The sequence below is a fragment of the Mustelus asterias genome, chromosome 6 (genome assembly GCF_964213995.1).
Source record: "Mustelus asterias chromosome 6, sMusAst1.hap1.1, whole genome shotgun sequence".
Lineage (NCBI taxonomy): Eukaryota > Metazoa > Chordata > Chondrichthyes > Carcharhiniformes > Triakidae > Mustelus > Mustelus asterias.
The window spans coordinates 55849337-55877073 of record NC_135806.1 but is presented as its reverse complement, the minus strand read 5'-3'; the positions used below and the strand labels follow the sequence as shown (position 1 = coordinate 55877073).

At 42.2% G+C, this 27737-nt stretch overlaps 1 protein-coding gene across 1 annotated transcript in view; it reads right to left on the bottom strand.

Annotated features, from left to right (window-relative positions):
* Positions 1-27737, bottom strand: part of LOC144495299 (A disintegrin and metalloproteinase with thrombospondin motifs 19-like) — a 461034-nt gene that overhangs the window by 419924 nt on the left and 13373 nt on the right. The window contains exons 3-7 of the mRNA XM_078215388.1: positions 24498-24660; positions 14595-14767; positions 13133-13216; positions 9776-9933; positions 4326-4369 (exon numbers count right to left, since the gene is read on the bottom strand). Of these exons, the coding sequence (XP_078071514.1) occupies positions 4326-4369; positions 9776-9933; positions 13133-13216; positions 14595-14767; positions 24498-24660 (622 nt within the window). The remainder of the gene's footprint in view (positions 1-4325; positions 4370-9775; positions 9934-13132; positions 13217-14594; positions 14768-24497; positions 24661-27737) is intronic.

The following is a 27737-nucleotide window of genomic DNA, read 5'->3' as shown; positions in this document are numbered from 1 at the left end:
TGACACAAAGATTGTTGGAGTTGCTGATAGTGCCGGGGATTGCTAAAGGATACAACAGGACATAGATAGATTGGAGACTTGGGCACAGAAATGGCAGATGGAGTTTAATCCGAACAAATGCGAGGTGATGCATTTGGAGGATCAAATTTAGGTGCGAATTATACTGTAAATGGCAGAACCCTTAGGAACATTAACATACAAAGGGAGATCTGGGCATGCAGGGCCACAGTTCCCTAAAAGTGCAATACAGGCAGCCAAGGTGATTAAGAAGGCATATGGCATGCTTGCATTCATCAGCCGGGCATTGAGTACAAGAGTTGGGAAATCATGTTGCAGCTATATAAAACCTTCGTTAGGCCGCATTTGGAGTATTGCGTGCAGTTCTGGTCACCACACTACCAGAAGGACGTGGAAGCTTTGGAGAGAGTGCAAAGAAGGTTCACCAGGATGTTGCCTGTTCTCGAGGGTGTTGACTATGAGGAGAGGTTGAATAAACAAGGATTATTTTCACTGGAAAGAAGGAGGCTGAGGGAAGAACTGACAGAGGTCTACAAAATTAGGAGAGGCATAGACAGGGTGGATAGTCAGCGGCTTTTTCTCAAGGTGGAAGTGTCAATTACAAAGTGGCACAGTTACAAGGTGAGAGGGAAAAGTTTAAGGGAGATGCGCGAGGGAAGTTTTTCACAGAGTGGTAGGTGCCTGGAACGCGCTGCCAGAGGTGATGGTGGAAGCAGGCACATTAGCAACATTTAAGAGGCATCTGGATGTGTACATGAATAGGGAGGGAATAGAGGGATACGGACCAAATAAGGGCAAAAGGTTTTTTTTAGTTGAGTTAGAGCATCATGATCAGCACAGGCTTGGACAGCCGAAGGGCCTGTTCCTATGCTGTACTTTTCTTTGTTCTTTGTCATATCTGTGCCTCTTCTGATCACATCCATTTACATATCCCTCTCCCATTCATCCCTTGCCTGTCAAACATTGCAGTTCTTCACAGATCCCACTTTCAGGCCACTGGCAGCAAGACAGCAGACCAAAATCTAATGTTTATTCTTTGTTATGTTGCCTGGGGATGCCCAGCATTCATCTGCAGCTCGCCTTTTTCATTCAAATGAGGCCCAATATCAGGTAAGCCTTTGGTCGATTCATTCCAGTGTTGGGATCCTTTCTTGTGGCCAGTTTACACTGAAACCAGCATGAACCTGTCTCTAGGCTGCAGTTTTTGAACACCATCAATAGAGTTATTGCTAACTCTACTTAACAGTGCCAAAACAGATATAAACCTTTGACCAATATCAACTGTCATAGAAAGCAATGGGGGAATCAGATCTGGTGTTATTAGTGAAAATAGGTCATTGCAAATCTATAACTCATTTTATGTCCCTCCTAATTTTCAAATCAATGGAAATAAAAATGATCAGAGGTGTAACACGGATTAAAGTGAATCAGCAGTCAAAAAGTCACACACAGTCGAAATTTATTTCAATTGAGTCACGTTTTTGAGTACTGTTGAAAAATGACATTTTGTCCAAGCTTTTCATCTTGCACTCATCAGGACAATCACAACAATACCAATATCGGGGAAATCAACAACTTTATACTGTATGAGCTGATTGGTTGACAAGTGGACTCTGACTGGTAGAGGCATTGCCATGGAGAATGCACCATGGACAATGCACCAGTTGATGGTGGCTGAAGCCAAAGATTTTGCAGCCATTCCCACCCTGACAGTTAATTGCCAAGTATTATTTGAAATTTAAACCAGGCAATTTGACTCTGATTGGTCAAGGCCTGAAGAATGAATCAGCGAATTGCTATCACTTATGTTCTTTCCGTGTGCATTAATACATGCAGCTTCCAGAACATTCATGTTTCTTCTACTGTTTACAACAGGCAAGATACAGACAATACCCAACCAGTCCGTGCTTGCAAAACTGAAAACACAGTGCCCTGCATTTAATGTGATTCCACAATTGGACAACATTTGCTAAATAATCCTCAGTATGCTAACAATTATGCTGACAACCAATTTAAGATTGTCAATCGGGCTTGCAGTGTGACACACTTGCGTGGACTGGAAACTACATATATTAATACACAGGGCCCTGTTCTTTGCAAGCAGAAAGAACATGTACACACATTGCACCTGTCAGCTAAACAAAATAAGTGGCAGCCATTCCATGACTCGTTCTTCACGACAATGCCTTGACCAATGAGAGTCAAGCTGCCTGGTTTAAATTTCAAATTGCAAAGTTGCCATAGTCCCAGATGGCCATAGGCTGCTCTCTCATTTGAGGGGGAGAGCTGACTCATGGCACTCTAACCTAAGGATCACCGCACCTCAGGCGAGGAGCAAGGTTAAGAAGGCAGGGGCTTCATGAATAACCTCAGTCAGTTCGGGAATTGAACCCATGCTGTTAGCACTGCTCTTGCATCACAAACTAGTCATCCAGCCAACTGAGCAACCCATCTACCTGGCAGTTAACAATCAGTCACCATCAACTGGTACATTCTCCATGGGAACACCTCTACCAGAGTCCACTTGCTGACCAATCAGCATTTTCTTCCCATACAATATAAAATTGTTCTTTCCCCTGACATTGGTATTTGTGTGATTGTCCTAAGATGTCTTTTTTAGTAATCATAGATTCATAGAATAATAGAATCTCTACAGTGCAGAAGGAGGCAATTCAGCCCATTGAGCCTGCACTGACAACAATCCCACCCAGGTCCTATACCCGTAACTCCTTGCTAATCTCCTTACTAATCTCCCTGACACTAAGAGCCAATTTATCATGGCCAATCAACCTAACCCGCACATCTTTGGATTGTGGGAGGAAACTGGAGCCCCAGAGGAAACCCACACAGACGTGGTGAGAAGGTGCAGTCACCCGGGAATTGACTCCAGGTCCCTGGCGCTGTGAGGCAGCAGTGCTAACCACTGTGCCGTCCAAATACTTAAGTGCTGTACTACCAAATGACCAATTGTCTAGTTTTTCTTACTCTAAGCATTATAAGGCATGACTACAAACTTGAGTTCCATTTAGAAGTTGTTTAATCTGCTGCCCCGAGCTATCACATACAGTCATAGTTTAAGTGAAAATGTACCCAACAGAGTGGCCAGGACAGTTGCCTGTTTCACAAATGGATAGTTCAGGGTAGGGCCAACAGTTGGAAATTTGTGTAACCAACGGAGGTGTTTCCAATATGAAGGACAAACATGTCACCCTTTTCATTTAGTACGAACCCAACATCCCTCTTGCCAATTAAAAATAAATAATCGATAAAGCATTACTGGGCACTGACCATTGTGGTTTATAATCACAACTACTGTCATATCCAGAGAACTGATGGTTAGCTTTCTTAAATTTCAGATGTTGATAATTAAAAATTACATGAAATTGATATCAATTAACAATAAGATTCCTAATGCCTACAGTCACAGTTAAATACATTACAAAGGTTTCAATATGCCATTGTAAATTACACTATTAATTATACTTCAAGTTTCAATTTCATAAGCTGGCCTATTATCACATTGCAATAACCTCTCTTGCCTCCTAGGTTGAACATACGCAACTCTTCAAAGCATCAGTCTATACTGAGTATCCAGCAATTATCAAAACAAGCCCAAGGAGGAAATCTTACAGCTATGCATCTATCTTCTGGAATTTAGAATACTTCTCATTTTCTCTCTGTTGCACAAGGTCGATGGGAATATCAGACAGCATTCTCCATCAAGGGGAATTTATAATGCATACATAGTGCACATAGATAATATCTGGAATATAGTCATGGTTCCTATTTGATTTACATTTGTGACTGAAAAAATACTTTGTCAGACAGGAAATATTCAAGTATGACTTTGGCTACCACTTGCACAAAAAAAAACAAGTAAACTTTAGCTCATTAAAGCAACTATTCCAAGTAAAACAGCCATCACTGGAGGATCATATTTGAGCAAGGGGATCATAAAGGCTCCTGCTTTCAGTCATATCCTTGTATGTAAGTTTACGCTGTGTATGTTTTATTTACCATTTATAATTCTAAATCAGAATGAAGTTACATTTGGCAAAATATCAAGCAAAGGGCTAAAATTTCCTGTGTACATTAAATGTAGAAAACCTGTTCTTCATAAACATATTTATAATTTGGCTAAACCAAGCATACGACAGAAATCTTCATCCTGTGTATCAAATGCTTTGTGCTATGGAACAGCAATTTCACAAACTTAAGTTCAAAGTTAAAACTGCGCTTTGTGCTAGTTACATGTTCAACATGGTAACCTGATAATACTTGTACATATTTAACATATTTATACTTACCAACAGTGTCACAGGGCTCATCTTTCTGTACACAAAAATCCTTCCTAAAAAAGAAGAAAAGTTACAGAATATATTCTTGTAAGTAAAAACAAGGGAAATGGCTTGGGCAATCATCCTCTCAAACCTGTTCTGCCATTCTATTTGACTGCTGCATTACTCAGATAAAAGCGAAGTACTGCAAATGTTGGAGATAGAGAGATAGAAACATAGAAACATAGATCTGAAATAAAAACAAAGTGCTAGAAAACGTCAGGTCTGCAGCATCGGTGGAGAGAGAAATAGAGTTTCTTTTTTGTTTTATTCGTTTGTGCGATGCGGGCAACGGTGGCTGGACCAGCATTTAATGCCCATCCTGAATTACCCCTAAGGGGGCAATAAAGAGTCAACCCTACTGCTGTGGCTCTGGAGTCACATGTCAGCCAGACTAGGTAAGAATGGCAGATTTCCTTCCCTAAAGGACATTAGTGAACCAGATGGGTTTTTGCAACAATTGACAATAGTTTCAGGGTCATCTTTAGACTTTTAATTTCGGGTTTTCATTAAATTCAAATTTCACCATCTGCAGTAGCAAGGTTTGAAACTGGGACTCCAAAGCATTACCCTGAGTGTTTGAATTACTTGTCCAGCAACAATACCACTATGCCACCACCTCTTGCTAAAGTCGCGTCCAGTATACAAAGAGGAATTATATTAGGTTTGAAACATTAGCTCAACTGTTTTTCTCACTCCATGGAGGCTGCTAGACCTGCTGAGATTTTGCAACACTTTGTTTTTATTCCACTACATTGCTCTTCCCCCAAGCCATGTATCTTCCACTGCTTCAAATGCTCGTCCATTTTCCCCAAAAAGAGTGCATTGCTCTCTCCCTCATCGATTCCCTGCACCAAAGCATTCCATGCTCTAATAACTTTCTAAGAGATAGCTCTTAACCCCCGCCCCTTATTTGATTTGATTTATTATTGCCACATGTATTAACATACAGTGAAAAGTATTGTTTCTTGCGCATTATACAGACAAAATGTACCGTTTATAGAGGAGGAAACGAGACAGTGCAGAATGTAGTGTTACAGTCATAGTTAGGGTGTAGAGAAAGATCAACTTAATGCAAGGCAGGTCCATTCAAAAGTCTGACAGCAGCAGGGAAGAAGCTGGTCTCGAGTTGGTTGGTATGTGACCTCAGACTTTTGTATCTTTTTCCCGAAGGAAGAAGATGGAAGGGAAAATGTTCAGGGTGCTTGGGGTCCTTAATTATGCTGGCTGCTTTGCCAAGGCAGTGGTAAGTGTAGACAGAGTCAATGGATGGGAGGTTGGTTTGCATTATGGATTGGGCTACATTCACGACCTTTTGTAGTTCCTTGCAGTCTTGGGCAGAGCAGGAGCCATACCAAACTGTGATACAACCAGAAAGAATACTTTCTATGGTGCATCTGTAAAAGTTGGAGAGACTCGTAGCCAAATTTCCTTCATCTTCTGAGAAAGTAGAGGCGTTGGTGGGTTTTCTTAACTATAGTGTCAGCATGGGGGGACCAGGGCAGGTTGTTGGTGATCTGGACACCTAAAACCTTGAAGCTCTTGACCCTTTCTACTTCATCCCCGTTGATGTAGACAGGGACATGTTCTCTTTTACGCTTCCTGAAGTCAATGACAATCTTCTTCATTTTGTTGACATTGAAGGAGAGATTATTGTTGCCGCACCAGTTCACCAGATTCTCTATCTCATTCCTGTACTCTGTCTCGTCAATGTTTGAGATCCGACCCACTATGGTGGTGTCGTCAGCAAACTTGAAAATTGAATTGGAGGGGAATTTGGCCACACAGTCATAGGTGTATAAGGAATATAGCAGGAGTAAGGAGTATATCTCGTACACCTCTCTCTCTCTTACAGTTAGCAGTTGCCAAACCAGAATAAATACTCTTTCCGTATCCTGGTAAAACTCTTCAGAATTTTAAAAACCCTTCATTTAACCTCCTTTTAGCCTTCTTTGCTCCAGTAAAACATGGTTCAATTTTTCATGTGTGTCCTCATAACTGTATCTCCTATGCCTGAGGTCATTCTGACAAATCAACACTGCACACACTCTTTGTTTAACATTCTTTCTTTAATGAAACACTCAGAAGTGTGTACAGCACTTTAACCTTTGCCGAGACTTGGCAACAGTTGGAATTTTAAACCCTTCCCCCACCGCTAACAACATGAGGAATGGGCTGTGGCGAGGAGGCTGTTATTGGTTGCGGTGTCAATGTATGCCATGACCATCACCTTTCTGCCTGCATTCATATTTTACCAGCAGCAGAGAAGATGGTGGTCAGCTCACCAAACCTTATGTGGCCAACTAATGGTCTCTTCCTGATGCTGCTGGTATTTCACTAGCGACAGGGGAGCCATTTTACCTCTTGGGGAAGTTGCCCGCAGACACCTGGTGGACCCCATGTGAACTCTGGGAGGGGGAGAGCTAGGTGGAGCCTCTCCTGATCGGGAACCCTGAGGCCTACTGGAGGCCCCTCCTGTATCACAGACTGCCCCTGTGGGAAGCCCACCTTCACCCAGTGCCCTGGCAAGAGTCTGTGGCCTCCTACATGCATTTGTACTGCATTCGCTTTACCCAAGTCTTTCTCACAGTCTTTGCAAAATTCTGTGAGAAAGACTGAGTTTTTTTTCATTGAGGTAACAGAGAAGCTTGTTAGGGGTAATGCAGTTGATGTAGTGCACGTGGACTTCCAAAAGACATTTGATAAAATACCACAAAATTAATGATCATAGAAGAAACAGTGAAGTGGCAGCAGGAATACAAAGTTGGCCAAGTGACAGGAAACAGACAATACTGGTGAACAGGTTCTTTTTCCAAACCAGAGGGAAGTATTGTCAGGAAAACAGAGTTTTAAGGGAGTTATATTTGTATTGTTCATTATTATACGTCTTACGTAGGTTTAATTTAGTATTTTTGTGTGAGGAAGGGTAAACCTACAGTTAGATTCACACTAGACTAAGGTGTTTGCATCTCGGGGTTTTTAGTTTCAGATAAAATTGTGCTTAGAGGGCGTTATGACACAAAAAGTAAACGAGCTGTGGAGAAGTAGAAGAGGTTGCTTAGCAATCAGGGTCAACTTTAGAGCTAAATACATTACTGATATTGGTAAAGTTCCCAGAACTCCATCTTTGAAGCCCTCCAACAGGATTTCTGCACCTGCCTAAGTATCTAAAAGGGCACAATTGGCAGTCAATATGACTATGACAAAGATAAAACCATCACCCCACAGCTATCACTGACAGTAGCATCCTCCGCCAATGCCATTCCAATGTCATCCTGGTTCCATTCTTATCAATCTGGACCAGACTTGTCCAAACTTTTCGATCAGAGGGGCCACATTTGCATATTATCCTCACTCAAGGGTCCGTCAAGATAGGTGGGGGAGTGTGAGTGGATGCGTGTGCGTGTTGGTGTGGTGGCAAGAGTGAGTGACAAACCCGAGACTGGGTGTAAGGTAGACTCACACTCACTGAATCAGTCGCACTCACCCCCAACCCAATTAACTACTCTCACTCACACATGCACACTGTCTCACACTCACATTGAGCCTCCACCCTCCGTTCACACTGACCCAAAGAATTCCTACAGTGCAGAAGGAGGCCCTTTAGCCCATCACGTCTGCACTAACTCTCCAACAGAGCATCCCACCCAGGCCCTATCCCTGTAACCCCATGTGTTACCCCACTAATCCCCCTAGCTGACACATCTTGGGACACTAAGGGGCAATTTAGTATGGCCAGTCCACCTAACCTGTGCATCTTTGGCCTGTGGGAGGAAATCCATGCAGACAGGGAAGAATGTGCAAACTTCACACAATCACCCAAGGTTGCAATGGAAACTTGGGTCCCTGGTGCTGTGAAGCAGCAGTGCTAACCACTGTGCCACCAACGGGCGCACGGACAATTGCTAAATTATCAAACTGCTTATCCGACACCAATCCTGAATGAACAGAAATTTCCTCCAATTAAATATTGAGAAGACTGAAGCCATTGTGCAGGATTTTCCTAGTCCCGGGGTGGTGGGTTGGGAGGCACAGGTACGGGGGAAATAGCAGGCAATTAAGGCCAGTATTACGGTCAATTTAGAGGGTTTGCTAGCATTTTGAAATAGTAGAATGTGCAGAGGTCAGCAGCTTCATTGAAGTGATTTTGAAGCGGTGATTGATTAGTGCCAGAGGCTCCACAACCCACTGATACAGGAGGGAACGGTCACCCCTGAGGCCCAAAGACTCCCTCAGAGGGCATCTCCTTCCATTCCACGGATCCTACCACCTTCAGCCATTCAACATTATACTGATCCCTTCAAGGGGGCCTCCATTTTGAAACGCCAAGCTGCATCAGCCACACCCACCTATCCTAGTGGGGGCTGCCAGCCCTCTGATTGGACCATCGGTATTTACATACTTCCCGCCTCACTTAATAGGATAGTGAGCTTGGAGTTGGCCAATTAGCAGACTGCCTCTGGAAATATCATTGCGCAAGTGCATATCAGACCCCCCATTTAAATCCCAACATTAGGGTCTGAATGTTGTGGTAAAGTCTTGCCCAGTGTCTTTGGTTCCCTCTCCACGGTCTGTTCTTTGGTACAATATTTGACCTCAAGGTCAGCTCATGACATATCTACGCCATCATTAAGACTATCTATTTCCATCTCTATAACAGCACCCAACTTCACTCCTGATCAAGCTCATCTCGTTCTGAAACACTACGCATACCTTTGCTACTTCTAAATTTGACTTTTCCACACCCTCCAGACTGATCTCCCACATTCTTCTTCCATAAACTTGAGATCGTCCAAAACTCTGTTACCTGTATCCTTACTCTTGCCAAATCCTGTTCACTTATCGCCCCTGTGCTTGCTGATCTACATTGGCTCAGAGTCAAAAAAAGTCTCAATTTTTTAAATTCTCATCCTTGTCTGCAAATACTTCCATGGCCTCACACTCTCAATCTCTGTAATCTCTTCCAGCTTGCTCCACAATCCTCTAAAATGTCTTCCTTCATCAAATTCTGACCTCTCGATCATCTCTGATTTTAAACGCTAAACCATTGGTGGCCACGTCTTCAGTTGCCTAGGCCAAAGATCCAGAAGCCTTGCTACACCTTTCTGCTTCTCTACCTCTCTTTTCTACTTTAAGATGCTCATTAACATGTCTGACCAGCCATTTAGCCATCTGTCCTATTATTTGCTGATGTTTAATGATGTCTTATAGCACTCCTGTGAGGTGCTTTGTAACATTAAACACACTATATAAAAGTGTTGCAATTGGGTTTTCTTATTTTTGGAATTATTTTAAGGGGATCTTTTCAGTGGTGATCTATTCAAAGCAACACAAGGCACCAAGCGAAAACAAAGCAACTGTTAACTCTTACTTGCTATTCTTCTTTCTATCTTTTTCACGGGATGTGGGTGGGTTCTCACCTCGTGATCAGGATGGCTGCATCAACAGCAGGCAAGTCTTCCCTCCAACTACGAGATGTATCACTATGGAAATAATTCTTCCTTCCAAATTCTTCATGCTGCCATTTGCAAAAACTTTCCAGCATCTTTTCCCCATGGTGGCCGATATAAAGGTCTTCCTACAAAGAAAGAATTCATTCATTCATTCATTCATTCTGCTTGCACATGTCTTAAACAAGACCATCAATACCAGAGATGACAAACTGGAACATTTGTTTCAGTGATACAATAAATACATTTAGATTAAATCTGGATATTCCTATGATGTTTGAACCAGTACACCTCAAATTATTACAATAATGGCTCTTTAAATCCCCTTTCTGTGCCATTCCATGCCTTCCATGCCATCAAAAGAACATTCCACTGAGTATTACTTTTGCAACCAGAGACACACATAGATTTGCAGTGAAATGTGTTCTTTATCACAACAGTAGTTCTTTAAATCTCCATTCTGTGCCATCCTTCTCATGCCAAACCCATCCAGTTCCATTCATCCCTCTCATAACATACCCATCCCCTGATTTCATCCCTCCCATACTTGTTCCCCATTCCATGCCTTCCAGGTGGTTACACTCGCTGCTAATGCCACTCCGCCTATCATTTTTACCATTCCGCCCACCTCTCTCCTATAACACTCCCATCCCTCTCTGATGCCTCACCCACCCATGCCAATCTGTCTCTCTCATGCTCTTCCCCCATTATGTTCCCCCCATCCCATCCCTCTTTCCCACCTCTCTATACTGTTCCCCTTCTGCACCCTCCACTTCAGAATGGGGAGTTATTGGTGGAAGTTTGCAGCATAGTAATGGAGGCTGGGGAGCTCTTCGGTATGCAGGAACCAAGCTTGCGGAGCAGCACATGCTGGAGTCCTGTGGTGCATTTACCAGGCTCTACCCACCTAATTAAGCCAGTGACCAAACAGAAAATTTGGAGAGAAACAGCTGACAGCAGCATTCAACATAACCACTGTGAACTCTGATTTCTAGGTTTATATTTATAGAATCATATTCCAGTCCACACTGAAAAATCTCAGGCTCTTTCGAATCAGTTGCGATTTGGTTTTGATGCTGCAGTCAGATAACTGTGCATCATTAGTTTTAGATTCTTGGAGCATACATATGATGCATTGGCCCATTTAGGCGGCCAGATATTGGGTGTCTTTGATGCCGGTTAAAGGCCACCAGTACCTCCTAACGGACAAGTACACACAGACTGCAGGAGGAGGAAAACACTTATCAAAAGAAGTGGCTGCAACAAACTTTGAGAGAGCACTAAAGGGCTTTCTGAAGCCGCTTTGGAACCATCCTGCCCCCCTTTAGAAAGGAGCCGGTTGCTTGTATCACATGGTCCATAGCAAAGCAGATAGGCCCTCCTGCTGTGTGGATAGCGTGGCGGCAGCATTAGAAAGAAGGATCTGCACTGATTGTGGATCAGCTAGGGCCAAAATTCTTCAGAGGAGGTGGGTAGACAAAGTTTGAGCCTCATTCATCTTAATCTGAATGGGCAGCTCACGAATTGCAACCTCCAGTCGAAACATCAGGGCAAATAAATTTGATGTCTCTGATATATTGCAAATATGTGAAGGAAGAGGACATATATATATATATATTTACAATGTCACAATCTTTGTACTATTGTGGGGATAATATATGGCTTCATTTGAATACAATGCTTTCTCTTCAGACTAAATCTTGATAAAGTAGGAATTTTGGTTAATTGAGAAACAGAAAAGTTGAAAATTTCAGAGTAGAGACAACTAATGGAAATCTGCTTTTCATAGCAACTGGCTAAGTGCAAGAATAGTGAAATTTTTGTTTCCTTTACATGTCTGTAGCAATTGGAAAATGCCATTAAGCATGGTCTCTTAGATACCAGCACCAAAATTGTTTTAGCCATCATACTACATAAGCCAGTACAAAAACCAAAATTAATAAAGCAATAACTGCAATTTATTCTACTAGTCCTGCTCCATTCAACTGACAACTAACACAAGCAAAAAAGGAAAATAGAATGACGGGGAATATTTTCTTTCCAATCTGCTGGGAGCTGGATGAGGTGAGGGATTCCAAGTCCAATTCCAAAATTCAGTGTGGGAGGGGGCTGTTGGGGTAGGTGGTTCGTGCAGTCGGTCAGAGTTGGGTGCTGGAGTAGCCTAGGGGCCAGGTTTCTGCTCTTCCTGACCCACAAGGAGTGCTGTGAAGGCACACGCCTTTTCCTCAACACCACAATTTAACCTGCAAAGCAGGTTCAATCCATGGCATCCAGCCGTATTAACATATTTAAAATGCCAAACTGCCGCCTGGTGGTGGGTCAGATGCTGCCAACATTCCCTCTAAGATGCACAGCCGTGTAGTTGTCAAGAACATACTGTGCAGGACACAGCAGACTGCATACAAGAAGCAATCTCTTTAAGATGTGCGCAAGTGCAGCCAGACATCCTGGATATTCTCTCTTCCACCGGGAAAAAGAATAAAAGGTCTGAAATCACAAAGCAACCGACTCAGCTTCTTCCCTGCTGCCACCAGACTTCTAAATGAACCTACCTTATATTAAGCTGATCTTTCTCTACACCCTAGCTATGAATGCAACACTACATTCTGCACCGTCTCCTTTGCTTCTCCCCTCTGTACTCTATGAATGGTATGCTTTGTCTGTATAGCGCGCAAGAAACAATACATTTCACTGTATCCCAATACATGTGACAATAATAAATCAAATTAATTAAAGAAACATCTCAATCTTAAAAGGGATTGCACAGTGCACCAAATGGAGTGGCATAACAAAGGAAAATTGGAGGGAACACTGCTGCCTCTACCCCGTGTCCCACCTCAGTAAAACCCGGATTTCGGCCGGTTGGAGCCGGATTACACGTGTGCTCAGAACCTTTACTCATTTTACCCCCACTACACCCAACCCTACCATGTTAACACTCCTCCTATGTATCGTATTCTACAGCAACATAAGAAGAGCTTAATGCCATTAGAGTCAGAAATAAAATCAACCCCTGTCTGATAAACAGAAAAGAGTGCGAGTACAAAGGCCTCTTACATCCTCGAACAATAGTCATAAGTCAAGGGCTTCTAACATCAATATTAGCTAACATCTTGAACCTGTTCCGGAGAATATTCTATATGAGCAGACATGCACGGACAAGTAGTGCCGGAGACGTACTAAGATATCAGCAGGTTTAAATTATGGGACAGCTGCTGTGCATTTTTTTTTTTAAACAGCTCACATTTCAAGCCGCTATACAGTATGATCTTACACATTATGACACTTCATTTCTTACACTCCACAATTAATCGATATTATTCTTACCGGGGTTTCGTGAAGCAGAACAAGTTTTGTCACTCTGAGATTCATTTGTATGCCAAGACTTTTGTGCTGGAACAGATTGAAAACCTAGAAAAAAAATAGTTTGGACCAAAAGAAAAAGTGTTTGAAGCAGATGCACGGATATCTAGAAACATTAATCACCATGACAGCTGAAATGAACACTGCAACTAGAATTTGACAAAAAAGAATGTTGATGAAAATGTCCCAGTAGCAGGATATTAGTTAAGAGAATGAAGGTGTCAATGTATTCAAGTTACGTGGGTACATTAGCTTCCACGCTTTCACATTAGCTCATGAACGAGGTACTAAGCTGTACCAAGTTTATATCTATCCCTGTGTTTTTTTTATTCATGATCATTCATTCATACAATGTGGCATCACTGGCAAGGCCAGCACTTATTTCTAATCCATAATTGCCCTGGAGAAGCTGGCAGTTAGCTACCTTCTTGAACCACTGTAGTCTTTATAGTGCAGGTACAGCCATCATGCTTAAGGGCTCCATGAGTTTGACCCAGCGACAATCAAGGAATGGCAATATATTTCAAGGCCAATATAGTGTGTGACTTGGAGGGTAACTTGCAAGTAGTGGTGTTCCCATGTCCTTCTAGGCAGTAGATGTTGTGGGTGTGGAAGATGCTGTCAAAGAAGCCTCACTATGTTGCTGCTGTACATGTAGCTGATGGTACACAACACTGCAACCACATTACCTTGGGGGTGGAGTGAGTGAATGTTTGAAGTGTTGGATGGGATGCCTATCATGGGGGCTTTGCAGCATCATCTGGGACTGAAGTTTCTCGAGTGTTGTTGGAGCTGCACTCATCAAGGCAAGTGGAGAGTATTCTATCATACTCTGAACTTGCATCCTTCAGAAAGGTTCCCGGAAATCAGAAGGTGAGTCAGATGCACTTAATTCCTTTAGCAACAGAAAACAGTTTAACATATTCCTGATGAAGGTGCACACTCAAAACATTAACCTATTTTTCTCTATCAAGATGGTTCTGCTTGACATTTTCTATTCTACTTTGGAAAGACCACAAAATGCAGCAGACCATGCCAATCCAGAGTGGGTTTCAGCACACAAACCCACCCCCAAAGGATGGGGTGTGTGGGCCATAAGCCCTCTTCATAAAGGGGAACAAGGAACATATCCAAACCTTAAACGTCTGAGCTCTCAGAGACATCGGAGGCCTAGTTCCAAGTGGGAATCACTCATGGCAGACAACCAGTGCACTTCCTCTCACTTGCTGTACCAGCCAGTAACTGTTATGCTCAGCCGGTGCTGAGGAAATCTCAGGGAGGCAGGCCACCTCCCCAAACAAAATTCCTCTGAGTTGGGGTTCAGTCTCTGAAGCGGACAGAGTTGCCAATTCAAACAAGGCCCATGAGAAGCTCGGAACAATGCCCTTAATCTTGAGTTAGTAATTTTTCTACAATTGATTCTCACCATATTCATGACAGTTAGTATGAACCTCCTGACAGCATCCGCTCCATGATAGTTGACCATTGCTGTATCAGCAACAACAAGAGTCTCCACATTATAGTCATGAGATAATTTATATGTGTGTCTCCTTCCTCTTCCTCTGTCCATTTGTTTTCTACTTTTGGATTTTCTTTTGTCTATAAAAATAATATTGAAAATGTAACTCACCAGCGCAAACGAAAAACAAAATTATTCTGCATTTATTTAGATACAGTTCAGGCAATGAAGAATATTAGAATGTCAGCATGAAGCAAGGGGCTGCAGCACATCTGCCTCCCAGCTAAGCTTTCAGTTTACAGCTGGTAGGTAAAAGACCACAGTAGCCTGGGTCAAGCTGATAATAAACTGATGTTAAGAATCACAGTGAATTAGTTTGTGGGCTGGTCATTTTCCCATCTTTGCTAAGGTAAATAACAGTGATGGATTCACTTGGGGAAGCTGAAAATAAATTTGCCAGTGGAGAAAAAAGGAACATACTTTTTTCTACACACAGAAAGAAGAAACAACTTGTATTTATATAGAACCTTTCATGGCTTCGGCACAGCCAAAATGTTTTATGGCCAAAGGAATCAAAATGTAGTCACTGTTAACACAGCAGTCAATTTGTTCACAGACAGCTCCCAAAAACACAATGATTTCATGATCTGTTAATGGTGTTGTTTAAGGGATAAATATTTCGCAGGATGTGAGGAAGATTTCTCAGGATGTACGGGAGGCATGGTGGCACAATGGTTAGCACTGCTGCTTCACAGCTCCAGGGCCCTGGGCTCGATTCCAGCCTCGGGTCACTGTCTGTGTGGAGTTTGCACATTCCCCCCATATCTGCGTGGATTTCCTCCGGGTGCTCCGGTTTCCTCCAACATTCCAAAGATGTGTGGTTTAAGTGGATTGGCCATGCTAAAATGCCCCTTACTGTCAGAGAGATTTGCAGGGTAGATACGTGGGGTTACGGGGATGGGGCCTGTGTGGGATTGTTGTCGGTGCAGGCTTTATGGGCCGAATGGCCTCCTTCTGCACTTTAGGGATTCTATGATTCTAACTCTTCCATTATTCGAAATAGTGATGGGATCTTTTATGCAGATGAGGCTTCAGTTTAACGTCTCATCCAACAAAAAGCACTCTTTCAGTTTTGCACTGGAGTTTCAACCCAGATTTTATACTTAAGTTTCTGGAGTGAAACAGGGCGACATAACTTTCTAAGTCAGAGGCAATAGTGCAACGAATGAGACATGATTGACACTAACAGAAGGCAACACAGTCAAAAGGGGACATTGAAGAAAGACTTACAATGTGTTATAATTATTGCCACCTTTAAGTCTTGGGACTATTAAATACAATAAGCCTTTGCGGAGACAGCAATAGACTTTTATATTCTACCAGATCAGTCAAAATCTATGAGGGATCAATTCAGTGGTTCATTTAGTTTCCCCCGCCATTTCTATTACCCAGTGAATCAAAAACCAGACGTCATCACAGCAGACTGAATCAAATTTACAGCAGGAGATTTTTTTTTTGGTACACATCTGGTGACTAACAGACATTTATAAAATTCAGGAGTCTCTATCACACGACTCGCCAGCCAGAAAAATAACAAGCAGGCTGTAAATTGCAACTCCAGTGTTTAAAGTGCACTTTCACACATCAACAAGCATTCCCTAAATCAAACTAAATTTCAAAGGAAACCGTAACCCTAACCATCAAGCCACTCTGTCCCAGGTAATCAAAATGCAACCAGCTCACCTGTAGGCACAAAGTAATTAATTTCTGCAGTCAGATTTCTCAGGGAAAAGTTAAAGAAGTTCAAACTGTGTGCAGTATCATTACAAAGCACATAGACCTCCAAGTACTCAGGCCAATGGAGCTTTTGATGTTTATTGGCTTGGCTATACCACAGAATAATTAAAATCCAGAGGAAAAAGGTCTTTGATCACCTTCACTTTCTCAGACTTAGCACTATAATTAAGAAAGCTGTAAATCGGTGTTCGTCGGGGCCGGGGTTCTGCAGAGAGGAGAAGGAGAAGGAGGAAGACATACTTTTTTTCCCAACTTTTTGATTTCTATTCCTCTCTGGATTCTACCAGTTTTTTAAAAATGTTGTTAAAATTCATAGATCCTTTGAGGTAGACCGCAGTCCTTTTGTCTTTTCCGACCTCTCCACTTTGGTCCGTGCCAAACAAATAGCTATTTTCTAAAGAGCTAGATCTAAAAAATGTCTGAAGGATCTACAAAGGGATTATTATGCAGAATTGGGATTGCACTAAATATCTTTTAACCAAAAGAATATTATATCTTTATTTAAAATACTTCCTTTCATATGGTAAAGCAATTTTTGAGTGTAGGAGGTCATTATCTAATTTAGGTTGATAATAGACATTAATATGGTAATAATTGCTATAATCACAATCCAGAATTATGTTATTATCCACTGATAAATGTCTTTCAAATAGCCACTCAGATGTAGATTAATCTCATGATTTGAGTCCACAACAAAGGTTCCCTGTTCAGGTCTGCTATCATTGTTCGCTGGTTTCCCTACTGGCAAGAACTGGTAAACAGAACATTGTCCACTGCAAATAATTACATTCGCAGCCTTTTTACTTATAATTAGTCTTCATGTTGAAGCGGTTAGCTCAGGTTGTTATAAAATTGTGAATAGTGGCACAGCATTTCAAAGCAAGATAAAAATAACTAAATCAAAGGTCATTTTCTTGGCCACTTCTGCTCAAGGCAGAATATCAAAATGAGTCATTGGGCTCGGCTTTGGGAGCTAAAACGTGGTAAAGTGGGGCGTGAGGCCATTAACGCGATCTGCGTCCGCGCAGATGCTCACTTTACCAAGGCCCGAAAATGGCCATGATCCGATTTGCGCCTGAAATGGGCACAACATTGATTTAAATGGATTTGCATGCATTCAAATTGAATTAATAGGCTGCCCGCCCAACTTTACCAGCATTTCCTCCTTTACCATCACATTCGCATGTCCAGATTCGGCGCAAAAAAGACCTGCTCAGCAAAGGTCTGTTTCGGACGCTCCAGCTTCTTAAGAGGTAAGTTCAGACCTTCCAACGGCTTGCTCACTCAGGTCGGTGGTGGAGGGGGGAGGGGGAGGTGGATCAGATCATTATCTGGTGGGAGGAGGGAGGAGGAGGTAGGTCAGATGCATCTCTGGTGGGGGGGGGGGGTGGAGCCAGATCGCGCTCTGATTGGGGGAGGGGTGGCAGAGGTTGGCCAGATCGTTGGGGGGGGGGGGGGGTGGGCAGGGGGTCCGCTGCCACTCTGCGGGCGATCGATGGGGAGAAAGGGGGCAGCGGGTCGCGATCGGTCTGGATAGCTGGGGGGGGGGTGGAATAAGGGGGACAGTTATGCTGTGGGGGTGGGGGCGATATCTGTGGGGGCCATCGCTCCCGTTTTTGTGACAGGGGCGCGTTTTTCACATTTTTTTTCTCACTGCGCATGCGCAGTTCAGAACTCCAATCGTTTCAGGCACGATAAGCCCCGCCCACAGCGCGATTCAGACTCGTAATTTTTTTTTCAAGCTAAGTGCATATGGGGGTGCCTGGGAACAGATTTCCAAATCGTATCTGAATTGCGCCCAGATTCAGGACTTAGAATGAAAATGGTAAAATCGGGCCCATTATGTGTATACATAGACCAAAGACACTAATGCAAATTGAATTATGCAGAAGCTAATATTTGTTATGCTGGTGAAGGGTGATAAATGCAAAGGTAAGAACATGGCAGACGAATGTCCTAATTCAGATCTTCATCACTTCCACCTCCCATCACAAAGATTTCATTAAGCTTCGATGTGCTGAAGTATTAAGTATGGTTAATAAACTACTTGCACATTCCACTTACCTTACATAGCTTCAAATGCAAGGAAACATTGAGAATTGAATTGGGTACGGACTTTTGTCTTTAGTATCAGACACACACACACACACAGACACACACAGACAGACAGACAGACAGACAGACAGACAGACAGACAGACAGACAGACAGACAGACAGACAGACAGACAGACACAGACAGACAGACACACAGACACACACACAGACACACACACAGACACACACACAGACACACACACAGACACACACACAGACACACACACAGACACACACACAGACACACACACAGACACACACAGACACACACACAGACACACACACAGACACACACACAGACACACACACAGAATGGTTACAGCACTGAACAAAGCCAATGTCCAATTGTGTCTATGTCGGCTCTCTGCAGAAGCAATTCAGTTGGTCCCATGATCCTGTCCTTTTCCCATAGCCCCACCATCTTTTTTAGTGATGCTTATATGATTCCTTTTTGAATGTCCCAATTGTATCTGCCTCCCACCACATTCCAGATTCTAACCATTGTTACATAAAAATACTTTTATCTATTGGTTACTTTGCCAATCACCTTAAATCAGTATCCTCTGGTTCTTGACCCTTCTGTCAAAGGACATCATTTATCTCTATCTATTCTGTCTGGGCCCTGCATGATGTTAAACACCTCTATAGGTCCAGTATCCTTTATCCAAAACCCTCGGGGCTGATAGCATTGCAGATTCCAGATAATTTTGGTTTTCAGATACCTCATTTAGGACTAAGCCTATTTAGATTACAATAGCCGAAGCCTAGACTTGCTATAGTAATGTAAATACAACGGTTAGAAATGTAAAATGTACCACTGAGTAATAAATACAGGGTGTCTGTAACAAGTTCCTGTCCATGGCGCCATCTGCGATTATGCTTGTAGGAGAGGGTTTGCAAGATAAACAATGCACACAACAACTAGACTTCCTGCGTTAAAGGTTGGATGAAATGGGTGAAGTTTGTGTTGGCTGGGGTCATATCAATTTGGGACAGTCTTTCTGTGCTGAAGGTCAATGAGGTTCAAAACAAGTGAGGATTTTGGATGTATTCGGTTTTCAGATTGACGGATAAAGGATACTGATCCGGGATTACATTTTCTCTCAAACTTCGCTTCTCCAAGGAGAACAACCCCAGTTCTCCAAACTATCTACAAAACTGAAGTTACTCATCTCTGAAACCATTCTTGTAAATGTTTTCTGCATCGTCTCGAAAGCCTTCACATCCTTTAAGTACAATATTCAAAATGGAGCACCAGATTTCAGTTGAGGCTGAAATAATGTTTTATAAAGATACATACTAACAGCCTTGCCTTTGTAGTCTACGCATTATTTATAAAACCTAGGAACCCCCATCTGTGGTTTAACCACTTTCTCAACCTGCCCTGCCACCTTCAACAATTTGCCCACATATACCCTTACCGAGCCTGGTGACCTGCAGCATGAAGGCACATAGCCCTGCCGGCCCTCCATCCTGCCTTAAGAAAAGTGGTCTGGGGGCAGGATGGAACCAGATCATCTGCAGGCAGGCTAGCAGCACCATTTTCAGCATTCACTTGCTTCTGTTCCCAACCTCCTCAGGGCTTCAAAATCAGGCTTATCATCTCTAAAACCATTCTCACCACCAAGCTTAAACTCACTGGTCGGCAGTTGCTGCGTTTATTTTTGCAGCATTATTTGAACAGCGGTGTAACAATCGCACTTCTGGCACTATTCCCATCTCTATGGAAAATTGGGAAGATTATGGTCAATAATACTGCCATTTCCATACTTACTTGCCTCAGCATTCTTGGATGCATGCCTTTGGTCCTGGTGACTTATTGCCATTAACTACATTAATTTAAGCCAATACATTCACTTCATCAATTTTAGCCCATCCTGCATTGCAACTACTTCCTCTAACACTAACTTTGGCAGCACCTGCTTCCTTAGTAAAGACAGAGGCAAAGTACCATTTAATACCTCAGCCTCCCTGCTCCCTTTCTTGGTCCCTAATCAAGCCCCATCTCCTCCTCTGTCTACCTTTTGACTATAAGCTTACAAAAGATTCTGCACAGTAGTAAAGACTAAAAAAAATCCCTTATTCTTTCGCTATCACCTGAGCAAGGTGCTGAGTTTAGTGAACTTACCAACAGGTATGACACTCTTACGAACTCTTAGATTTCCTACTACAACCTCTCCGAGGGATTCTTTAAAAAGAAACTGATATTCCTCAAACAAGCAATAGTGAAGAATAAATTACAAAACTCCACGTGATCCAGAGACAGTTAGACAGATTACACTTATCCATATACAAACTCACACCAAATAAACACACAAGGTCATAAGAAAGCATGAAGCACGCAAAGACCATTTGATCTTTCATGTCTGAACATAATCTAAATATACTAAAGTGCTGCATATAAACATAAGGGAATAAAGCAATCACATGTGACCATCCAAAAATCATGGCTCTACAATTGGTTAACTTGCATTTTTTTAAATATCCCTCATCTGAGCTTTATAGTCCATGGTTGTATAGAAAAATGTGAACTATATAATACTTGCTACATCATGATTTCTCTATACCTATCAATGAGCAAAGATTTTGTCGACCATTTTAATCAAACCCACCTAGTGGGAAACTGACAGGATCAGAGCAGTCTCCCAGTCAGCCCCCTGCCCAGTTTTATTTCCCATGAATTTATTAGCAAGTAAAATCAAGAAGTGTGTAAAACAGGCAGCAAACCGATCCCGTCAATTGCTCACTGGTCAGGTCAGGTTAAAATGCCCTCCTTCTTTCTTTCAGTTCTCTAAGGCTTCAGTGTTTCTTTTGTAAATCTAGCCAACAACTTACCAGCTTTACCTTTAATGTTTCCACCCTGACTCCTTCTTCCTTTATTATTATTTTTGGCCTCACTGTCTTCACTGACCATAAATGAAACTCGCTCATCATCTTCATTGCTCAAGCTTCCTCCAATAACTGTGTGGATACAATTCAACTTTGGCAGAGGTACAGAACTGAAAGTGGCTGCTAGCTACACTACCTCATCTTTTTCTCTATGGAAACCAATGGGAAAAAAAACTAGACATTTCTGCGACTGTCCTTGTGCATCCTATTGAAGATAGGATTGGGCTATTGAGTTGGGTGATCAGCCATGATCATAGTGAATGACGGAGCAGGCTCAAAGGGCCAAATGGCCTCCTCCTGCTCCTATTTTCTGTTTCTATGTCTGTGCATGCATTTTACCCCTCAAGTTTCTTCTTCCATGCTAAACTTCTTTTATTCTTAGTAATTCTCTAAAACATCCGAGCTTATTCAAAATCACATCTCACGTACACCTCAAAATCTGATCAACAACCTCTCTTATCTAGCTATTCACTATTCAAAATGGGTCATTTTTAATAGATGATGTTTCCTTGGTCTCAGCAATTCAGGAATATCTCGTTCTAAGGACTTCTTGATTATCTGTCTATACTTGCATGTGTAACCTTCAATCCCATTTCTTAAGACAGTTACCGGGTAGCTAAGTGAAACAGTGTTAATTACATAGAAGTTACAGCACTGAAACCAGTCACTCAGCCCAACTGGTCAATGTTAATGTTTGTGTGTCCCATAAGCCTCCTCCTATTCTACTTTATCTAACTACTTTTGATAAAATCACATTCTTAAGTCAATTTTGACATTCGGGACTCATCATTCATAACAATAACAAAGACACAGTCGATATTTTGAGGTCCTAGCATCATTTATATCAGGCCAACAAGTTGCAAGGTGTGCAAAACCTCAATTCAAGTATATTAATTTTAAGTGAACCTGGTGTGGGCCTCTTTGCCTCTGTCACTCATGGAACTGAGCAAAGTGTAAACAACCCTTGCTCCTATTAATTCCAATCTAAAATACAAATTGGGTTCATTGACTGCTCAGCAGTCCTTCTTCAGAATATCACTGGCTACATTTCTGCAGTTTAATGAGGCAGTAAGGCCACTAATAATATTTTGAGGCTATTACCAGCCAGTTAAAGTCCTATTTATTCTGCTAAACACCTAGGGCAGGATTTTCTGGCCTATACTGCTGGTAGGATCTCCCATCCCACAACAAAACCAAATGGTGAGTTCCCTGGTGATGAAACGGGTGAGTCACACAAAACGCCATAGACATCGGCGAGACCAGAAGATTCCATCGGTAGCCAATGACAAGCTGTCTTGGTCACCTAAAAACACGCCATGGACTAGGGGCGAAAAATTCTGCCCCTAGTCTTGGTTGTGGCTCAATGTTTAATACGTCCTATGCTCATGGCCAAATTAAATACCATGCTTAACACAACAGCCTCTCAACATTTTAAAGACCTGACCATATTCCCCCAAACTGTCCCACCCATTTAAGGAGAACTTCACACACATTAAAGTTGCATATCAGTCAACAGTTACTCGGCATTTTCAAAATAAGGGATCGCTCGTTTAACACAGGAATTGGAAGAAATATCTTTTCATTAATCTTTGGAATTTTCACCCCAGAGATCAGGGCTGAGTGTGGTTAAGTCATTGAATACATTCAAGACTGAGTTTGGCATAATTTGATCAACGAGGGAATCAAGGGTTATGGGTGGAGTATGCAGGCAGTAAACCTGGGTTATGGCCACAATCAGAACAGCCATGATCTTACTGAATGACAGGCTCAAGGGCCCAAATGGCCTACTCCTGCTCCCACTTCTAATGCTCTTATTTTTTTTTGAAGTTTGGTGTAGCAAAACTGTCAGTGTTATGCCAGTCTCAGGTGACTGGTCAAGAAAGGAGTCTCTGGTTAACAAGGAGATTGGACCGGTCAAGTCTATACAGCAGAGAATCAAATCCTTCAGGACAGAAAAGATGAAAATAGCTAAAAGGGAGAGATCTGATGGCAGATAGGGATATAAGGCCGGGATTTTCCACTCCTGATTCCAGGAGGTGAGAATGGCAGCAAGGACGGAGAATCCAACGCGAGTGCCCAGACGGTTTTTACGCAGTCGGGATTTCCCGTTGAGAGTGTCCTCGGCTCCGTCAATTACATAATGGTGTTCCTGCCGTGAAAGATTGGAACGCCATTACAATACATTTTAATATCATTAACAGGCTTCCTTGCTGTATTATTCCCCCCCACATTTGGATTTCCACCCCCCATCGCTGCTCCCCAATGACGTGATGTTGGCAAGGTTTAACAACAGCTTTTGATGAATGGGAACCTGGTGAAGAGAACCCACACAGGTAAACATAGCCTCCAGGGGGTAAGAGGATCATACCTGAGCAGTACCCTGGCAGTTCCTGGGTTCTGCACCCTGCTAGGGGACATTCCTGGGGTGGGGGGGGGGGGGGGGGGGGGGGGGAGCAAAGCTGGCAGTGGAGCAGGTGGGCAGCACACTGCCAGAGTCGACACTCTGTCAAAAAAACGGAAAATTCAGCCCAGGTCGAACTTCTTACTTTTAAAATCTTCTGATAATCTATTTGCTCCGTGTCCCCAAAATGTTATACATCAAAGTTTCTTCGTCATATTGCTGATACTTCAATATATATTTTCAGAAAAGAAGCACTGATGGAAAAAAGATGAGCCACCCACTATTTATTATGCCTGAGATTATAAAATTATTAGCAGCAGTTTTAATCCGAGAAATAAGTGACTCTTTATACCTTTTTATTGAGGTTATAGGGGTCCAGGTAAATACTGAAACCGAAATAGTAACATTACTTCTGAGCCATAAGAAAACAACAATTTAAAAGCTGCAGTCATTAACTGGAAATTACTGTTGGCAATATTAGCAAGTGAACTCTTAGCATGTGTGAATGACATTCCATGTTTGAATGATGTTGCCCAGCTGTTATCCACCAATATTACAAGTACAATTTCTAGGACACGTAGCACAAAGTGATCTATACTGCAACCAAGCTGCACTGACCCTCAAATATGCATTTCTATCATGAGTCCTTTGACACAAAGCCTCAAGAATTCTTTGCAAAAATGTATACCTGTATAAACTCCACACAGTGGTTGTGATGCCTGTTTTTCTGCCGATTTTTCATCCATTGACCGCTTCCTTCTGTATACGCGATGAGCATATCCTGTCACAGCCAAGGTGTGATTCAGAGGTTCAATAAATATAAATTCTTCATTAATTTGAATAAACCCCATCTGGAAAATTTTAAAAAGGGAAAAAAAAGTTCAAAATCTACCTTTTATGTACCTGTGAATTTACTACTAATGCACATTTAAATGAACGGCATTAACATATGTTTGGGTGGCAATGCATGTCAGGTTCCTGTCATTCGAACGCTAAGACTTAGGCTTGAATGTAATCCAGACAAACAGGATAAAGGTCTCCTTCTTTTCTACGGCAGCTGTTATGGATCATAGGTTAAATAAGTTTGCATGGTCTAAATTTGCTTCTCAATGCACATAAGCCTGCGGCATAAAATTGACCTGAAATTGAAATGCCACACTGAAGCAGTAGGAGGTGTTCTTCTGGAGCTTAGATGCATCAGGACAATGAAAGAGAATTCTCCTTTTCAGTTGACCCATGTCATACCTGACCTGAACTGCCTTGATTTTGTCAAAGGGTGACAAGCGGAAAAATGTTGCATTCTCCAACTTGTTAATTCCCCACTTTGATGGATAAACTGGCATTCTCCACTTTATTTCCCAGGCTGATCACAAACTTCAAGTAGCCCACACAGCAATCTTTCAGAGTCCCCTTCAATTCTCAGAATTGTACAGCAAGATCAATGTAGCATTGTCAACAGCAACTAAATAAATCCGAGCCAAATATATTTAAATAACCAAAATACAAAGCTATTTCAGTCAATAATATGACATGGTAACATAATAACCTATGAAACACAAAGATCATGTACACATGATTTGCAATAGTCACTGACATGGCCGTCAATTCAAAGAATTTCAAGGGAAGCACTTTGTCTCAAACCTTACTGTTGATATCTTTTTCCTCCCCATTAAATTTTCGGGTCATTAACTGCCTAAGATTCCATCTAGGGGTCTATCAGCAACTGATGAAATTCAATTCTTAAAAATAGCTGAATGTGAATGGTAGTTAGTCTGAATTTTGAACTACTTTTTTCCCAATGAGTTGTATAATCCACTGCCACATCTATAGCGCCACTGAGAAGTAACTAATCTGCATTTCCAAAGGCCACTCTAGAATTAACTCAATTTGTGAATGCAATGTTGATTACAGCTGAAGGTCACCAAGGCAACGTATTCTGCACATGAGTCTGCCCCTTGCACAGCACATACAGTATAAATAGAAAGCACCACGTTGCATTATTTTGGGAAAGGTACAGATATGACTCTGCAGTCAGCAGAGCAACATGCATTTTAAAAATATACCAACGTTAACCACTGGATGGTGTCTTCAGTAGCCAAGACTCACCAAAACTTTGTTCCATGCACTGAACTGGTAGTGGTTGGGGTGTGGATGGGGGGAAACCAGCCAGTGCAGCCTGCTTAGACAGGTTAAAAAGTAAACTGCTATTCACTTTCAGTAGTTTTGATTTCCAGACCAGATCCAGATGATATTCCAATTTACAGTGATATTCACAACAACACCATGACCAAAATTTTACGTTCCCCCTGCACCCCTCAAGGGTTTTGAGCCAGGGGACAGGAGAAAGGGAGCATGAAATTGCTTGAATGGGATTCCCTCTGGATTTCCGTCCGCACAATCTGGTTGTGACTTTACGCTGGGGTGGGCAGGGAGTCAGATGGGAAGCCTGCCCTTGCTTCAATCCTGCCTGGTCTCAAATCAGGGGAGGGGGGGTTGGAAAAACAAAGTTTGATCTCAGGTGAGAAGGGGGATGGGCTCACGCCTCCATCAAAAGGCCCTTCAGCCTGGGGGAGCCCTCCCCTTATGTCCAGGTGACTTCCAGATCTTTCTTCAATCAATCACTCAACCTTGAAGGTAAGACATAATTACAAAACATTTTAAGATCATCAGTATTCATGGCATGCAGATGTTTTCAAAGTATCCATGGGACAGCACGAGGGCCAATCCACCACAAACACACAAATCCGAACCCATCAGGAAACTGAAATTTCAGCTCCCACCTCATCCGCCACATTCCCTACTCTTGCAGGCTCCATAAAATTCCCCCAGGGTAAAAATTTATGATGACCTGATCTCAAAGACATAACAATCGGTGCACTGTCAACGCATGCCCTGATCCAATGTCGGCGCAATATTGGGTCTCATTTAATTAATTGAGTGAGCTGCCAGGCAGTTTTGGTCACTTTACGTAAATCGACATCAGGCTGGTTGTCTTGCCCATAATGATTTACTTATTCCGATAGACATCACTCCATGAACAAAGACTGGAGATGCATTCCCCTCTACCAGACTATAAAGCCTGTTACCACAGGCAGTGTGAGCTTGATAAAGTTTTGTTCGTGGTCCAATCCATGTGCAGAGCTCCATTTTCTCTCTTCGGAAAATAATGCAAAGGTGGTAGCATAGCTCAGTTCTGCTAGTTTTCCATCACTTTAAAGAAGAACCACTCTGAACGTCGCATATCCCATAAAAGAACAACCTTAGTTAATACTTAATTATGAGACAGTTGTCCAGCTGAACCAAAATGTCAAGAAATTTATGTTCATTTGCTTCACAGATTCTCCATGCAGGATTTCAAAACATATTGTTTAGCAATGTAGGACAAAGTATTAGCCTTCTATTTTTTGACAATGCATGGAAGGAAAAGTCACAACCTTGTTGTACATTTGTGGATTTAAATTGACACTTGCATTGCTACAGTTGTAGTATTCACTCACAATCACTTTTGCAGGGTATTTTACTGTATTGTGGGCTACAAGAGTTCAGGTAAGATTTGCATGGGAGAATTACAAATGCTTCAAGTTTAGGGAAGAACTGAATGAAAAATGGGACAATTGTTATGTACAACATTCCATTTGCTAAGTAGAGGCCAAGTTAAACTAATGCTTTTCATTAAAATCTGAAGATTAAACCTGACTGATGTGCTCATAACACCAGCGTTAACTGTATTGATGACTAGTGTAGCACAATTTAATTTTATCACCACCAAGGGTAAAGATCTATTTTGAAGAATCACTCAATAACTACAATTCAGGAAACTAAACAGAATGGGAGTTTCACTGAAGTAAAGGACGAAAACATCAGACTGGTTATTATGGTCAGAGCATGTACGATCGAGAGCAGCACCCAATCAAGACAAATACTTCTA